This window comes from Carcharodon carcharias, chromosome 8, assembly GCF_017639515.1.
Source record: "Carcharodon carcharias isolate sCarCar2 chromosome 8, sCarCar2.pri, whole genome shotgun sequence".
NCBI classification, from domain to species: Eukaryota; Metazoa; Chordata; class Chondrichthyes; order Lamniformes; family Lamnidae; genus Carcharodon; species Carcharodon carcharias.
In genome coordinates this window covers 135951825-135970933 of record NC_054474.1, presented here as the reverse complement: position 1 = coordinate 135970933, position 19109 = coordinate 135951825, and the positions used below count along the sequence as shown (strand labels likewise).

General features: G+C 40.0%; 1 protein-coding gene and 1 long non-coding RNA gene across 4 annotated transcripts in view; one reads left to right on the top strand and one right to left on the bottom strand.

The window, feature by feature from the left end:
• Positions 1–12733, top strand: part of LOC121280874 — a 51298-nt gene extending 38565 nt beyond the window's left edge. Inside the window, exons 3-5 of the long non-coding RNA XR_005943739.1 lie at positions 2268–2383; positions 8679–8753; positions 12412–12733. This is a non-coding gene — a long non-coding RNA (uncharacterized LOC121280874). The remainder of the gene's footprint in view (positions 1–2267; positions 2384–8678; positions 8754–12411) is intronic.
• LOC121280872 (astrotactin-2-like) overlaps positions 1–19109 on the bottom strand; it is a 1734361-nt gene that overhangs the window by 746058 nt on the left and 969194 nt on the right. For all 3 annotated transcript variants that reach the window (XM_041193192.1, XM_041193193.1, XM_041193194.1), the window contains one exon: positions 14276–14464. In XM_041193192.1, coding sequence (XP_041049126.1) covers positions 14276–14464 — 189 coding nt within the window. The remainder of the gene's footprint in view (positions 1–14275; positions 14465–19109) is intronic.

Sequence of the window (19109 nt, the reverse complement as noted above, 5' to 3'; positions counted from 1 at the left end):
AACTATTTTCTAATTAGATTGGGGTAGTGAGTTCCTTTTTAAACTTTTAAAAAATCATTCAAATCCTCCAAAATGTATTGATTAATGCCCTTGCGCCAAAAGTCCCAGCTTAATTATTAGAATCTCCTCAAAGGTTTGCAAGTAAATACCATTAGCAGAAAATCCAGTGGTGTTTAATTCACCTTAATTCACCTTGATGGATGTGACCAGTTTTGTTTGGGGGGGGGGGGGGGGGGGGGGGGCGGTTTGGTGGAGAATGGGTCTGCTTCTAGTGTGATGTTTTTGAAACTAGAGCAAAAGATCACTGGAACTTCAATTGCACCAATGCAATTTGCACTTAAAATTCTGCCATCTTTCATGTCGGAATCAGGGGGAAGTGCCAAAAAAACCCACAATCAAATTGAAACTGTAAGTCATTAGCAGTCCCTCTTTTAGCTGCACTGATCTAATATCAAGGTACCCGTTAACAACTCAAAGCAGCCTGGCCAAGACCCATGGCAACAAAGCATCCAAAAGGGTGGCATATTGTAACCCCACAGCATCTTTCAATCATTTTAAATGAAGAGCATACTGCCCCACCAGAAAGTTTTGACATAATTCTGTGTTCAGCAGCATTCATATGCACTCATTTGCAATAATCTGCATTTAGAAGCAATCATTTAGTCATTATTTGACATCAAGGAATGATCAAGCGATATCATTGGCGATCAACGGGCATAAAATGAAATCACACAAAGTTCCAACAGCATCATTTGCAATCAGCTTGCATTATTTAAGTGCTTAGAAGGCATTCAACTGACATCAAAAGAAATCAAAGTGTTTGTTGTGAGGAAAAACTTTTAAGTTCTAGTGATCACAGCATAATTGACTAAGTTTCAGACATCAGGTTTTTCTATGTCACAGCTGATGCATTTAGTGTGTAAATTATTTAACATATGGGCAGAATATTGAGGTCAGTGGGTGGGCGCATACCCGACCCAGCTGAGTGTTAAATGATGTGCAATATTTCGTTCGGCGGGTGTGCGCCGGAGTCAGCAGCATGCCTGCTGACAATTAAAAGGCCTATTAAGGCCACTAAAAAGTTAATTAAATTCAAATTTACACTGCCCATCCAACCTTACTGTTGGCGGGCAGGTGAAAACGCAAAGGCCCCGTCTTAATGTATGCATAGAGGCATTCATGACCCATTATACATCTTAGCATTATCAGCCGACTTTGATCCTCAGTCTCCACCCTTGATGTTCCTGCACGCCTAACCTTTATTTTACACTCTCATCCCATGATCGGATGTTTTCTCTTAATGCAAGTCTATTTGAGGGGCGTGTTCATTATCTCATTTTTATTTTATTTTGTGCAGAAAATTGCAAGAAATGTATAAGTGACAATTTCAGTGAGATTCACACGCGTTGAAATGTATACCTAATCTGAATTGACCCTTGAGAACAAACTCAGTATTTATGTGAACTAATAAATTTGCAACATTTGTGGGGAGGAGGAAGGGTCGGGAGCGCAGGAATCTCCCTGAGGTATGGAACTGCCTCAGGGTGATTAATTTAATAATAAAACATTGGAAAAAATAAAAAAATAAAATTACTCAGACATGTCCCCTCATGTGACATTGTCACATGAGCTGGGACATGTTTATGAATTTTTATAACACATATTATTTAATTGATAATCACTTCATGAAACCTCATCCCGCCTGTGGATGAGGTTTCATGAAAAATGCAAAGGCCACCTGGGCTCTTTGCCTGCCCGCCAACCTTAAGATTGGACGGGTAGCCCTGACAATCACTTTAATTAGTTAATTAATGGTCTTAACAGGCCTTTGGCAGTTCGGAGGGCGTGCCAACTCCGGTGCATGCCTGCCAAACTGAAGATCAGAATGACTCGTGGTGATGTCGGGACACATGCCCAACATCACCACTCGTCATTTTACGCATCGGCATGCAGGGTCTGCCCCCACACGCCGAAAGGAAGATTCTGGCCTATAAAACCTTTGCATAATCTTAAAAATCTTCTAACAGGTCACCACCAAAATCTTCTCTTTTCTAGAGAGAAAAGCCCCAGCCTGTTCAATCTTTCCTGACAGGTATAACATCTCAGTTCTGGTATCATTATCATAAATCTTTTTTGTATCCTCTCCAGTGCCTCTACATCTTTTTGTAATATGGAGACCAGAACTGCACAGTACTCCAAGTGTGGTCTAACCAAGGTTCTATACAAGATTAACAAAAATTCTGTGCTTTTCAATTTTATCCCTCTAGAAATGAATCCTGGAAAATTCAGCCAAACATTCCTCAGATAAGAATTCTGCTGATTGCAGTCAGTTAAATTCACCAATCCCAGCTGTGCTTGAGGGGAGCGTGGAATGGCAAAGCAGGTACAAGAAACGATAGCATTGGATCTTTGACCTGCAATTCTCTTTCAGTGTCTCTCCCAGCTGTCTAACAGCATCGTAAACGCATTTGTGAAAGTTTTCTTCTTTGTGCTTTCTACTTGAATTGTGACATGCTCTAAGTGAACCCTGATTGGGACACTGATCCGCATAAATTAACAACAACATTTTTGCGATGTTTATTGCACGTGGAATGGTGAATGTGTTACTCGCCCACAATGACACTGAAAGCACTCTTTTGATCACTATAATGCCTCTGTCATAGTTTCGCAAGATGTGAGGAATTATAAACGTACAATTTATAAACAAGTCTTTGTTACATCAAAAGCACCAGTGGAATCTTTTTTCTTGTTCTCTTACAGTTTCATAAATTTCTCAGGTAAAATTCCTCAAATTAATAAAATATCGGTACATAGACTCCCTGGAGTAATCAGTACCCAATTAATTGTATGCCCAATTTTGATTTTATTTCAAAAAAGGAAACACAAAAATATTAAAAGTTGTGTTCTCATGATGGTTTAAGAGAACCCTTTCACAAATGGGAAAGGCATTCATTACTCACAAGAACTGCAATGATGCTTAGCAACATATTTTACTCATTCACCTCCTATTATTAATCAGTGATCATTCCCAGTGATGCTTGCCACTATGTTCAGTAGGACTAATAACTATGCCATCAACCTTTCCTTTGCATCTATCCTCCAGATGTGGACGAGACATCAGCTGCAATATACTGTAATGAAGCAAGTGAATTTTAAATGAATTTTTTTGTCACCAGAGACCAAAGGCTAAGCTCACAAAACAGCTGGAAAGGGCCTACGGGCAAAGCCCTGTTAAAATATCACCACATTGTCTGTGGCAGTCCCCCAAAAGTTGCGTCTGCTTCTGTGCAAACTTCTGCTGAACCTTTCCTGGCTTTGTGAGGACAGTGCGCACTTCTCTAATCCAATAACCTGATAAACTATTTTGTAACCTGCTTTACCAGATGGTTATATGCCTTTAAAATTAAAAAAAAATGTTTATTCTCCCCATTATCTCCCCTGCTCCCTTGAAGGCGTTCTGCTTGCTATGGATTTGTTCCAAGAATGCCAGCAGCCCTCTATTATCTCCAAGGAGTGAGTATTCTTCACATGTGAACTTAATCAGTGACCTTCAGCAGGTTATTATAAATCTATAAAATGAGTGCATTCCTATTCACACCCAGTATCCACTAACATCATATGCACTTTGCAGTAGCATTCGTGAGTGGAAACCTTGCCTTGTTATTTCCTTTCCCTAGCCCAAGGGCCTTGAGGTCAATTATAACTTTTCAGCTGTTGTCATGGCAAATTCAGCACCACCGAAAAACAAAACCTAGCACCTTCAGCCACTTAAGCCTTAAGATAGGATTTTTCGCTCCTACTTGCAGCAGGTGCCATAGCTGGCGGGAGCGGAAAATATCGGGAGATGGCAAAAATCAGTTTCACGTCGTCGTAAAACCAGTTTGCGATCGTCTGCTCCACCTGTCAATGGCAGGCCACAATTCCTGCTGCCGCATGTTGGGAAGTGTATATTAATACATTAGAATCTCATTATAATCCCTACTCACTGGAATCATCCCCCCCACGCTGGATCATGAGCTCACATCGACATGATTGCACGCCAGCATGTTACACAACGGAACATAAGTGATGTGCACTTGCCGACCTGCACTTCGTTCAGGACTTCAAGCTTTTTTGCCTACCTTGCTGGGACAGCGCTCGCGGTCATCAGCGGCAGGCTTTGCAGGCAGCACTGCATCACTTTTAGTACACCCGCCACTGCACTTAGTGCAATTCAGGGAACATTCTGGCCTTAGTGTTTCACCTTTACCATTGGGAAGCTCTTCAACAACAATTTGCATTTATATAGTACATTCAACATAATAAAGCAACCAAAGTGTTTCACAGTAGCATAATTGGACATTGAGCCATAGAAGGACATATTCGGCCAGATGACCAAAATCTTGGACAAAGTGGTAGGTTTTAAGGAGTGACTTTACAGGGGAAAATAGAGGAGAAGAGGTGGAAGATACAGGGAGGGAATTCCAGATTGGAGTGTCAAGACAGCTGAAGGCATGGCCATTGATGGTGGAGTAATTAAAATCAGTAATGTTCAACAGGCCAGAAATTTCAGACTATAGAGATATCGGGGGATTGCAGGGCTGAACTGATAGGAAGGGCAAGGCCATCAAGAATGAGAATTTTAAAACTGAGGCATTGCTTGTTTAGGAGCTAATGTTGGTCAATGAGCACAGAGTAATGAATGAATGGGATTTAGTGCGAATAATGACACAGGCAGAGAGATTTGAATGACTTAAACTTTGCAGAGTGTAGAATGTGGGACAATGGCCAGGAATGTGTTGGAATGATCACGTTTAGAGGTAACAATGGTACAGTGAAGATCTCTGCAGCAGATAAGCTGAAGCAAGGTCAAAGTTGGGTGATGTAAGGGAGGTGGAAATAATGATCTCTGTGACGGTGTAGGTGTATGATAGGAAGCTTATCTCAGAGTCAAATATGGTTTTGAACAGTCTGGTTCAGTCTGAGACAGTTCCAGGGAGAGGGATGGAGTTTCTGAGGACCAAAAAACAATGGCTTCTGTGTTCCCCACATTTAATAGAAGGGAATTCCTGCTCATCCAATACTGGATGTTGGACAAGCAGTCAGACAACTTAGAGATGGAGGAAAGGTCAGAAGAGGTGGAAGAGAGGATATCTTCAGTCTGAATGTGAAAACTTATGCCATGATTTTGGATGATGTTGCTGAGAGGCAGCATTTAATGGGAAAAAGGATGGGAGGAGGGGGGGTCAAAGATAGATCCTTGGGGAACACCAGAGGCAAGGGTGTAGGATTGAGAAGAGAAGCCATTGCACGTGATTCTCTGGCTATGACAGAACAAATATGAATGAAACCAAGCAAGTACAGACATACCCAGCCAAATGATGGTGGAGTAGCATTGGAGTGGAATTCCATGGTCAACAATGCAGAGAGTTCTAGGAAGCTCAGGCAGGATGCTTTACCTTTGTCACAGTCAATGAGGATATTAGTTGTGACTTTGATAAGTGCAGTCTTGGTCCTATGACTGTGTAGAAGCCAGATCGGGGGGGATGCAAACATATTTTTCTGGGAAAGATGGGCACTGATTTTGGAGGTGACAGCTTGTTTGAGGACATTGGAGATGAAAGGGACATCAGAGATGGAATGGTAATTTCCAGAAACAGATGAGTCATGGGTAGTTTTTTTTGAGGAGGGGTGATGATGGCAGATTTTAAGGGGAGAGCAACAGAAGCTGAATCAATTTTCTTTAGAATAAGTGCTTTTTTTCCCAACTTTTTTTTGTCTCCCTGTGCCATTGTTCTCATTGAGTAAGGTATACTGCTGAAAGAAACATGAATGCCATGCTCAGAGACAGTGAACTAAGTCTTTTTTACTGATTCCCAGGAAATTTGTCTTTTTTGTGATATTCAAATGGTAGACACAAGGCTTTTCTTGATACAATTCTCCCATGATGTTACTTACAGACAAAAATAAGTAAATGCAATATGTCTGTGATAGATTAAAATTCTTGAGTCTCTTTGTTTGTTTTGCCTAATTGCTGATGTTACAATTGGCATGTAGCAAGATCATGCCTAAATGTAAAAGTTATTTTGAATACTTGTGAAAAGTAACACTGTACGACCTGTTAGAATATTACCTTTCACTCTCTTTTGCTCCATCCACCACGAGGGGTGCTCTGACACTGGTCATCCAAAGCCACTCTTTTTCGTTTCATTTTATATAGGCAAGTCTATGAATTTAGATTTACTTTTTTTTTCCGTTTCATTTTCTATGTATGCATGTATTACTTTTATTTATAAGAACACCCACGTTCAACTCCAATTCTGCTTCTTCAACCCTTATTGAATTCTAAAAAAATATTCTCAACTCTGATTCTAATCAACATAAAAATCTGTGGAGGACTCCATCATGCGCTGCTTCTGCACTGCTGTTAAAATAATACTTCCCCTCAAATTATGGAAAAAAATCTCCATAGGGCATATGTTCTCTTACTTTCACACATCATACTTTGCAACATCCTCTGAGTCACTTGTGATCAGTTATTTGACAGATCAGCTAGTAAAGAAATAAATAAGGTTCCTCCTCACCTGATAAAAGTCATTCATTTTTTAAAGCCTCTCAGAAAACTGCACTTAGAAAATAGTAACTGCTAAAAAATACTGATGTGCTGTAGGTGATTAAATGGACAAGTCTTTGTATATTTTTAGTTGCATCCCTTCTAATCAAAGTTAGTTCAAAAAGAACATTTTACTTTGTTTTGTTGTCAAAAAATTCATAGTACTTGCTTTTAGCACTGTCAGGTCATGCCTATGACTAGACAATGTGGGGGAACAGGGCTATATTAATGCTTTATTTCCAATACGAAACCTCAGGTTATTGAGGAGGCTTTGCAAGAGCTTCTGAAATATTTTGATTAATTTAATTAGGTCCCATTTCCTCATTCTGTTATTATTTGGAACTGTTTACTTACTACAGAGTTTGATTGGTAATTCTCATTTTTAATTGTAATATTTTCTAGCTGTTCAGTTACGATTTGTTGATATTTCATGAATATATAATTAAACCAATCAGGTGCAACCTTGGCACAGAAATTTGTCCGTTAGACAAAATGGAAGTTCATAAGATAGACAAGATCACATTTTCCCACATTATATTCCATCTGCCAAACTTTTGCCAACTCACTTAACCAATCTAAGTCCTTTTGCAGACTCTCTATGTCCTCTTGACAACTTGCTTTCCTACCTACCTTGGTGTCATTGGAAAATTTAACAACCATACATTCAGTCCCTTCATCCAACACATTGATATAGATTGTAAATAGTTGAAGCATCGATCCCTGTGGCACTCCACTAGTAACAGCTTTCCAACCAGAAAATGACCCATTTATCCCCACTCTTTGCTCTCTGTTAGCTAACCAATCCTCTATCCATGCTGATATGTTTACCCCCTACACCATGTGTTGTTATTTTGTGTAGTAATCTTTGAAGTGACATCTTATCAAATGCCTTTTGGAAATCCAAGTACACCACAACTACAGGTTCTCCTTTATCCACCTTGCTTTTTAACTTCCTCAAAAAACTCCAATAAATTAGTCAAACATGATTTCTCTTTCACAAAATCATGCTGACTCTGCCTGATTGTATTATGATTTTCTAATTGTTCTGCTAGATTACCTCCTTAATAATGGATTCTAGCAATTTCCCTATGACAAATGTTAGGCTAACCGGCCTATAGTTTCCGGCTTTCTGTCTCCCTCCTTTCTTGAATAAAGGTGTTGCATTAGCGATTTTCCAATCCATTAGGATCTTTCTGGAATCTGGGGAATTTAGGAAGAACACAATCAATGCATTTAGTATCTCTGCAGTCACTTCTTTTCAGACCCCAGGATCTGACCATCAGGTCCAGGGGACTTGTCAAGCCTTAGGCTCTAATAATTTTCTCAGTTCCTTTTCCTTCCCTTTAACCTCTTAACTTTCAAGTATTCTTGGGGTGATTTTTGTGTCTTCTTCAGTAAAGACAGGCACAAAATACCTGTTCAATGCTTCTGCCATTTCCTTGTTTCCCATTATTCATTCCCCAGTCTCACTCTCTAGAGAACCTATATTAACTTTAGTTGCTCTTTTCTTTTTTAAATACTTGTAGAAACTCTTACTATCTGCTTTTAGGTTTCTAGTTAGCATTCTTTCAGACTGGATAATTTGAAATTGGCAGTCCATCTGTCTTTGTGGTTCAATTTTTATTTTTGGGTCAGTGGATTTTGACAGCTTTATATAGGTCTAATCACTGAACTCAAGATAACTTGACATGTCTTCAAATTTTTCATCCTCACCACATATTAATGTGGTGCAATTTAAATATAATATTCAGAAATTTTCCCGTTGGAGTTGTCAGAAAAATAAATTCAAACCATTTAATCCATGAATGTACTCATCTTAGACTTCACTGTTTTCAATACTCACTTTCCAGTAGTTACTCATGTGAATCATTACAATGGGACTCCTGTGCTTGCTTGTAAAGTGTCCAACTTATTTTATCTATATAGCTTATAGCTGTCTAACCTTTTACCAATTTGCTTGACACCACGTTCCCTTTGGCACCGGATTCTACAAATCGAGCACCTGCATAACATGTAACAAAAGTAAATTTATTGCCTCAAAATTAACTTGTCAAGATCTCTTTATTTTGGCATTCAATTTCTACAGATGTGAGAGGAACTCAACAGAACCAAGAGAGGGATTCTAAAGAATTGCATCTTTAACACAGCGTGAAACTCACAGGTACCATAAATACATGGAAGTAAATCTCAACTCTTTGTCTATTAAACCCAAATCCTACAATGTTAGAGCATAGAATCTCACAAAGAAAACAAATTAAAACATCTGATTGCCACAATGGGTCTTTCCCAGTTTTCTTACGGAGGGAGAAAGAGAAGGACTCTTCTTTTAGTCAATTATTTGTTTTTGTTCCAATTTATGTTACTAATTTTGTAAATATGTATGGAAGATTGAGTATAATGTGGGGATGTGTGAGATTATTCACTTTGGCAAAATTTTTGCAGAATTCCCAGACTCTGACCTGCTCTTGTAGCCACAGTATTTATAAGGATGGTCTAGTTAAGTTTCTGGTCAATGGTAACCCCCAGAATGTTGATAGTGTGCATTCAGCCATGGTAATGCCGCTGAATATCAAGCACAGATAGGAAGATTCTTTCTTGTTGAAAACGGTCTGACATTTGTGTGGCATGAATGTTACTTGCCACCTATCAACTCAAACCTGAATCTGGCCTTGCTGCATCTGGGCCTGGACTGCTTGTTTATCTGAGGAGTTGTGAATGGTACTGTACTGTGCAATCATCAGCTTCTGACTTTATCATGGAGGGAAAATTATTGATGAAGCAGCTGAAGATGGTTGGGCATGGGACACTACCCTGAGGAACTCCGGCAGTGATGTCCTGGAACTGAGATGACCGACCTCCAACAACCACACCAATCTTCCTTCGTGCTAGGTATGACTCCAACTAGTGGAGAGTTTTCCTGCTGATTCCCGAGATTCCTGATTTCATGACAGGGCACAGGAGGCCATCCATCTCTCTTCGAAAGAACTATCCAATTCATCCCATCTCTCTACTCTTTCCGCATAGCCTTGTAATTTTCTTACCCCTTCAAGTATTTATCTACTTCTCTTCTAAATGTTACTGTTGAATCTGCTTCCACCAGCCTTTCAGGCAGTGCATTCCAGAGCACAACAACTTGCTATGTCACCACTGGTACTTTTGCCAACTATTTTAAATTTATATCCTCCAGTTACTAACTCTTCTGCTAAAAACAGTTTCTCTTTATTTATTCTTATATAAACCATTCATGAATTTGAGCATTTCTATCAAATCTCCTCTTAAACCTATCATAATCCTACTCTTTAGTAAGAGAATTTTAGAGGGACCCTGGGAGTGAGACTCTCTCTTTTAATCAAATTGAAGGCAAATACATTGCAACATTTTAGCTTATGGCCAATTGCATATTGATACTTTTGCTTCCTCCAGACTTTCACCACAATGAAACGCTCCTGTCAAATGCCTTGCAGTATTTACTGCACTAAAGGCAGTACATAAATGGAAATTGTCATTGTTGTAATCAGACATAAAATGAGATTGAGCCTATGCAGGAGACATCAGGGCAGGTGACCAAAGATTTAGTCAAAGATGTAGGTTTTAAGCAGCATCTTGAAAGAGCTCAGACAGGTGGAGAGAGGCGGAGTGGGAGAATTTCTGCAATTTTCCCAGCAGCACAATTAGGATCAGAAGGACTACCCACCTGCAAATTCCAACTGGAATTTTCCAGTTGGCCTGATGGCCCCGCCTCAGCAATGGGACCAGGTCACCTGCTGGAGTTGGCCTCCAGCCAGCAGACTGGTGAGTCAGTGCTCCAGAATGCCTTTGATGTGCTCACTGCCTGTTTGGGCTCAGCTGTGGCCAAAGACCACCTTCTGAAGCATTTCCCATCCACAATGGTGACCTGGCTGCTGTGGTCACCTTTTAGCTTAAAAGTTTTAAAAGTTGCTGAGAGGGCAACTGAAGGCGTCCTCTCTCCTGTTTCCCTGAAACAGTAGGCTGCAGCTCCTTCCCTGCTGAAGGACGTCCTATTGTCCCTCCAGTTTTGAAAGCTGCCCGCAGTCCATAATTGGATGGCAAGCATGCCCTCTGGCCACCAATTGGTCAATCAAGTGAAGGTCACTGACTGTTCCCACACAGTGCGAGGTTGGGACCCCCATTTAACCCTGCTGTCAGGGTCCCAATTCATATAAAAAAACTCATTCCCAGGGTCTCAATTTGAGTAATGGTCTCCTACAACAAAAGGGACAATACAAAGCACTTGCACAGATGCAGACTGAGACACATAACAATGAAATATCATTGAAACATAACACTGGACAGCATGGATTTGCTTCTTAATTTTACATATGCCTATAGTTCCTAACCAAAAAAAGCTAATGGTACCTCAGCAGAATGCATATCACTTGCTCCTCTTCACATGCAAAAACTGCAATCACACACATGTATTTCTAACAGAACAAAATAGAGCAACAGGCTCATTTGTTAACCACTTGCTTGGAATTGCAGTGGCTAATCCAGTAATTTCACAGGCACTGGCCCTGTTTATCTTGCTCAGCTTGATTTATATTCATGAGGTGATAACTTTCCATTTGACTCCCTGTTTCAAATGGCAATAAAGCATCTCGGTTGTGACTACAACTGATTTCAAATACGTGACTAATAATTTGCCAAAAATATTCACTGCACGTTCTACTATTTCTGAGCTACATCAACATGTTCATTTATTTTTCCGCAACTTCTCCCTTGGGAAATCTTTCTGGCTGATACTTTGACTGTTTACTTCTCAGTGTGAACACTAAGAATCAGCCCACAACACACAATGGAGCCAACAAACTGATGCTACGGCTCACTGAATTTCCATATGTGTCATGATCAACCCTTGCTAGATGGATGTGATTGCCTTTTGATGAGGTTTGGTCTAAAAAACATAAGCAGAAATTGGTTTGCTTCACCCAGGGGAGGGCTAGGATGTGAGGGAGTGTGATCAGCTGGGAGGGGACTGATGGGGAAAGAAAAGATGATAGTGTTCAGAAGAAGAATGGAGACGAGCAGGATGCAGCAATGGTCATCAACACTACGGGTATGCTCCTCCTGACTTAACCTTCAGGTAAGCATATTTTATAAAACATACCACATTAGTAGTGATCTCGAATGGGCCCCTTAAGGACTGCAGTTTGATCACATAAATAGCATGTTTTACTGGATACACCCATCCTGGCAGTGGTGCAAATCATTTTGCAAAAGGGTGCATCAAGCAGTTTATTCAAACTGCTTCAGGTGTGGGTGTGAGCACATTTCTTGATGGCTACACCAACATAGCGGGTGGTACACTTTCCAGTGCCGAAATTATCCCTTTATACTACCTACCAAATCTGTGTTTTTGTGTTTGTTTTATACCTCCAATACAGATGCAGCAACATCAGATTTCTAGGTCATAGGTTTTAACTTTCAAGTTCCCAAGGAACAGTGGTAACTTTGCCACATGTTCTCAACGTGGATTGTGTACCGAACCCCAAAGTTGGTTTCTCCCATAACCAATCAAATTATGAAACCTAAAGGTGTTTAAACCATTGAAAAGAAGAATACAATAATATTAGGAAAGCATGTTCCAGAACTCTGATTAAAAAAGCACCACCAGTTTCACTTGTGTTTGGTCCTTTAGGCTTTCATAGATTTATATGTATTTTTTCTTCTAATGTAAGTGAAAGAATATTGCATACACCTACGGTTTAGGGTATAAAACACATTTAACTACTTGATTTCACTTGTAAGGGCCATTCTAGGATTTTTTGGAAGTTATTGGTTACATTTTGCAGTATTTCCAGGTTGATATCCATGGCACTGTGTCGAAAGAACAGGAGGAAGGCTAAAGGCAGACCTCACAACATTACGCTAAGTGCCTTCATGTACCAATGTCAAAATTATGCAAACTTCTGAATGGACATCTACATTACCAGAGACTGTGACGAGCACAAAAGCTTTTGTGCTTTAATGGGAACAATTGGAAAAAAGGATTTTGCTCACTATGCAGTGTCCCATTATCAAGCTGCCATTGCACTCCATAGGTTGCAGTTCAGGCCTACTGACTCAGTTTGTTTGTCCTTATGTTGCAAAGCATGAATGGAAATGCTGCTTTGATAAAACTATGTAAAATTTTTCTGTTAATGTTATTTGTTTGGTAATTCTGCATTGGTTTCATACAGAAGTTTTCTTTGCTACATTAGTTCTAAAAGTACTTGAATAAACAGCAGGTTGTGATTTCAGTTGCAGTCTGAATGAGAAATAGCAGCTCTGGTTGAAAAATAATCAGATGCTTTCGCTTACAGAATGGTAAAAGCAGTGTTTACTGAGCTGCAGTCAGAGCCACATGCCTATAACAGGCCCTTCCTATTTGATGTGGAAAACAAGTGTGAAAGATTGACAAGGTGATATCTGCACTATAACCATATGCATCACAAGCTACTTGCTATTAACGATCAGAAAAAGCACCTTTGGATGCACAAAAAAAGCACAAGAAGGAAGATAGAAAGGAGAAAAATTTTAAACCTACGCAATAAAAGTTGAACTCAGCAGAAAAAAATGAATTAGTCAGGAATAGTTCCAAATTAAAGTTAAAATAAGACATGGAATAATAATGAAAAATAAACAACAGGGTATAAACAAGGAAATATTTGTAACATAACTTATGTTTTAATGTTTATTGGAGTAGCTCAGACTTAATCTTACAATTGTAAAGCTAACTGATGTTGAGTATTATCGCCTTTCTGTCCTTCATCCATACCCATAGTTGGGGATTGTGTATGATGTAGAGCGTGACCATACAAAATAAGACAATGTAACTGATAGTTCTCCAGTGCCTGAATCGGTTAATGCACTGATTAATGAGTAGTGAGCCAGCGTGTTCTATCCCTAGACTGCGCTGAATTAACTATGTCAGGCAGGGAAACAGTGAACTGCTATTACTAGCCTCTACATTCCAAGGAGAGACAAGAATCAACCAGGTTCTCATTAGACCCTCTGCTGGTACCTTTACTTGAGTAAATTCCAGGTGATGATGATATAGAGCCAGAATAGGATTAAGTTCAGTTCTACAGATGCCCTGGACTGAGCTGCCCAGCTCTCACTATCTAGAATGACACATGATAAATCTGCCATTGTTATATATTGTCTGGATGAAAAGGAAATCTCACTGATCTTCACCAAGTATTGTTTTCACCTGATCACATTATTTTCCATGGGCATAATGGAATTGTTCAACTTTCCTTTAAAGTGGATCGATATATCAGACAAATTAGAGCTTTTCTCCTACATTTGGATCACATGAACAAAAATAGAAATAATGTTCTGATGGCAATGTATTGAATGCAGTTTCCCTCTTCTCCAAAATCAACAAATCTAAGATGGATACACTTAATCCCTACTGAGAAAAAACATTTAAGCCCGAGAGTTCATGACATTGCTAAAGTGCGTTCTTGTCAAATAATGAAGATGGTGGTTGAAATAACTCCAATAATCTCTCTGCCAATGGATGAAATTACATGATAGGGTCCCAAAATAAACCATTTGCAGAGTTGTTGCTGTGATTATGATCTTATTTCTTACTCCCATATCAACTAATACAATATAATCAGATGAAATGAACTTAAATAATAATTTTCAAATATCATTCAGTATAAAGTCTGCACTCACCGAAAGGTCATCTGGAAAACTTGACCTTGATTGACCTGCTGTGATTTGTTGTTGTACCCATGTAGCATCTCCACAAAGAGCGTGTCATTCAGTTTGGCATCAAGCTTCTGGCATTTGGTGCCCTCACATGCCTCTGATAGTAGCACACAAGATTTACCATCTGCTGCCAGTCTGTACTCCTCCACACAGCTGCCAGCAGAGAAAGAAGCTTCATCAGTCAGTAACAGGCCTTGGGAAAGAAGACATCTCTTGATGTTAACTATAAGTTGTCGTTTGGAACATTACCACCAGCCAATTAGCTATTCTGTGAGCAGGAAAGTTTACAACACAAACTAAATAATGTAAGACTGCTCATTTTAATGGAGTGGAATTAAAATCGGGTGAGTTTGATAACAGGCGGGTGATTTGTTTTGCCAGATTACTATCTATGTGGTTAAGGCAAAAAATATACCCTCCGGTCTTTCTCATATTTTATGCTCCCGACCTCTTTCCCGTTGTTTTGAGCTCGGATTTGGAATGTTTGAGCACAATTCTTTCACTTTCATACACTGGTTTCCATGACACCAGTCATCCTTCACGCACATAACCATAATTATCCAATGGTACAAGGACATCACAACTGGGACTGTGCAGTGTCCACACTATGTCACAATTCTGTGATTCTGGATTAGAGTGATCGGGAGCACCTAGTTAATGTTTGCTTCTCTAACCCAAAGGAAATGTGAACAACCGTAGGCTATCAGCAGCCAACTTACTAACAGCAGCGAAATGTACAGCCTGGCCCATTCTGTGCCGCCCAGAGACAGAACCTTTATCTCTGAGCCAGAAGAATGTTTTTGCAATCATTGAAAGTTGAGGTTACTGAACCATTTAATGAAATGCTGCAAATGAAATCTAGGCTTGTTCGACATTTGATAACAACTAGGAGACTGAGCTATAAAAATAGATAATGGATTTCAAAAAGTGCTCAACGTCATATCTATGATTTCCATTTTACACAGGCGACCTTTTATGCATGCTTTTATGACTCAGTAATATAAATGTATTCAGAAGATAACAACTGCACTGTAGCAAACCTCATTTTCTGTGGACACATACAACTGCATTTGACTTTTAAATTGAGTTTCAAAAGAAGAACTTTTAATCTTAAAAGTTTATTTATATTCAAATATTCTAGACTGCTTAACTCTTTGAGAACTGCAACTCCACACTAAATTAAGAAAAAGATTTGTTCAAAGAATCCTGTGAACTTGGAAATACTCTGTTTCCCCATACATTTTTTTCTTTACATATCAAAGAACCTACAGGAGTTTAATCTTTCTCTCATCCATGTGTCTCTGGATTATGGTCACTACAAAGTCACTTGCTTTTGTAGTACTTCTGCAACATAGTCCATGCCTGGTGATCAAATCCCTGTAGTCAAACCCTGGCAACAAACTGGTATGAAGTAAAGCACTGAAGTTATTTCCCCAATGAGACTCCTCAAGCAGCTCCGCAAATGTATCAGAATTGCTTCTTTCCCCTTCGTAGGTAACAGAAAACTTTATTAATGTTTTGAAAGCTGTAAAGAGCATTCTGAAAACTTGGTCTCTGTGACAGTTTTGAAGAAAGGTGGATCGATAAGATTGGTGCTGTCTCCGTATAGGAAGAGCAGTCATGACAATTTTTAAAAATGTATTTTTATTAGTAATCTATCTATCTCACAAAGGTTGTGATCTTTTAAAGTACCCTAGATTCTGAAGTGGTTCCATTGGATGGGAAGCAAATGCAACACCCCTGTTCAAGAAAGATGGGAGAGAGCAAATAGGAAGACAGATCAGCTAGTTTGACATCAATCTCAGAAAAATGCTGGACTTCATTATTAAGAAAGTGGCAATAGGGCACTTAGAAAATCATAACGTAATTAGGTGGCGTCAATATCATTTTATGAAAGGGAAATTGTATTTGACAAAGCTATTAGAATTTTTGAGGATGTCAACTAGCAGGGTAGATAAAGGGGAACCAGTGGGTGTAGTATATTTGGATCTTCAAAAGTCATTCAGTAAGGTGCCACATGATCACAGGATCAGGGCTCATGGAATAATACCACAGATAGCAGATTGGCTAAAAGACAGACAACAGGGAGATCGCATAAACGGGTCATTTTCAGTTGGCAGGCTCTTAACTGTGGAGTTCTGATTACATTGGGCATGTGGAGGGGAGAGCAGAGGGTCTGACTTCTGTGTGGCTATGCAGGGGAGAGGACAGGGGCAGATTACTTTGTGCGTGAGGAACAGAGAGTAGAGAGGCTGATTACTGTGTGCTTGTGGAGGAGGAAGGGGCTGATTACTGTGTGTGGGAAAGGTAAGAAGGGCTGATTACTGTGTGCATGTGGAAGGGGAAGGGGCTGATTATTGTGTGTGGGGGGGAAAGGGGAGAGGGGCTGATTACTGTGTACGGCGGAAAGGGGAGAGGGGCTGATTAAAGTATTGGGGCTGGGAGAGAAAGGTTTCACTGAGTCTTCTGTCAATGGGGAATATGGAGAGCTTGGTTGAAACCTACATGAGCACATATAATAACACTTTTATCAATTACTTTAAAAACACAGATTGTTATATTTGTATGATATATTATATGTTGATCTATAATACATGAATTTTAATAATTATAATTTTAATAATTATATACGGAATGCTACTATTCTGCTTTATTGTTTTAGCTGATGTTCGGATATGTTAATTAAGTGTTCAAATGGGGTCATGTTGAGTGATAATTTGGGAAGCACTGATCTAGATTGAGGGAACAGTCTCAGAATAGTCAGACACTTAGCACTGAAATGAGAGGAAATTTCTTCACACACAGAGTTGTGACGTTTGGAATTTTCTACCTCAATTGTTGAGTATTCAAGGTTGAAATCAATAATTGTTGGATTCTAAGGGAAGCAGGGTATATGGGCATAGGACAGGAAAGTGGAGTTAAGGTCAAAGATCAGTAATGATCTTAACGAATGGAGGAATAGGCTCGAGGAGCTGTATGGCCTAGTCCTGCCCCTATTGCTAATGTTCTTGTGGCATATTATTTCAGAGCCTTTCACTTGTCTCCTGAAGTACATAGTTCCCATATGGACATGTCATTCAATATACATCTCTTCTATGTACATTAGTGTAGTGATTATGCTATTAAACCGGTAAACCAGAGGCCTGCACCAAAAATGCAGAGAATGTGAGTTGAAATCCCACCAAGGCAGTTGAATGGTTGGAATTCAGTTAAAACTAGTAAAAGTGACCATGAAGTTGTCCGTTTATCATAAAAAAAACATTGGTTTACTAATGTCCTTTAGGTCTGGAAAACTGCCACCATTATCCGATCTGGCATATATATGACTCCAGTACCACAGCAATGTTGTATGATACTGAACTGCTTCCTGAAGCAGCCTAGCAAGCCAATTAGTTGTATGAAACCACTTTCAATAAGGGCACCATCACCTTCTCAAGACAACTACGGATGGGAAATTAATACCAGCCTTGCCAGAGATGCCAAGTCCCAAGAGTGAAAAAGAAAACTGAAATGATCCATTGTCTTTTTTCAGTTCCTTGCTTGATTTAAGAGGTGACTGAGATCCTGTTGGTTGACATAACCACCTCTCCACAAGATCATTAAGGAATAAACATATACTGCTCACAAACAATATTCATGTCACCTAAGTGCTGGGCAATAACCATGTCCAATAAGAGCGAATCTAAACATCTCTCCTTGACATTCAATGGCATTAACATTGCCGAATCCCCACCATCCAACAGGGTCACTCAGCTCCTGACCTCATTACAGCCTTGGTCCAAACACGGACAAAAGAGCTGAAGTCAAGCGGTGAGGTCAAGGTGACTGCTCTTGGCATCAAGGCAGCATTTGACCAGTGTGGTGTGAAGGAATCCAGGCAAAATGAAGTCAATGGAAATGAGGAGGAAAACTCTCCATTGGTTGGAATCATGCCAAATAGCCGCATAGGAACACCACCACCTGATAATTCCCCTCCAAGTCACACACCATCCTCACTTCAAAAGGGATCACCATTCCTTCACTCGCTGGGTCAAAATCCTGCAACTCCCTTCCTAACAGCACTGTGGTTGCACCCCCAGCACAAGGACAGCATTTGTTCAAGAAGGTGGCTTACCACCATCTCCTCAAGGGCAATTAAGAATGTGCAATAAGTGCTAGCTTTGACAGTGATGAGCGCATCCTTTGAACAATTTTAGTTAAAAGACCAAGCACGAGACTCCAACCTGTCCTATCATCACAATGTAAAATGGCAAGTGGCAAGGAAGTGCATACAAATCCACCTATAGGTTAGTAAGAAAATAGGGCCACGAAATTTGATGTGGCCTGGAAACAGGCGCGGGCACCACGGTGCATGATTACCTCGTGCCCGTTGCCTCTGAAGCAAGCAGCAAGCAAACTCTGCACCCCTGCTCATTTCAATGATTTCTGTATGCAGCCAGCAGTAAGCATGCTGCTGAGCGGCTACAAGTCTGAGCATGGACTACAAAACTGTAACAGGCTAGCATGAGTTAAAGTTAGCCTGCATTTCTTAAAGCCAGTCTCCATCTCTGAAAGTGGAGTTACATTTTGACTGGAATGAGTGCTGAAAGTAATTCTATGAGTGAATTTGACTTGGGAAAGATACATGAATGGCACAACATAGTGGAGAGGCAGCTCCAAGACACTCCGATGTAGCACGGGAGGCTTTGCTGCAGGAGGTGCACAGAAGTAGAGAGCTCCTTCACCCACAGGGGACCAGGAGGTCCTTCAGGCAGACACTACAAAGATATTGGGAGCAAGTAGGAAATGCAGTCATTGC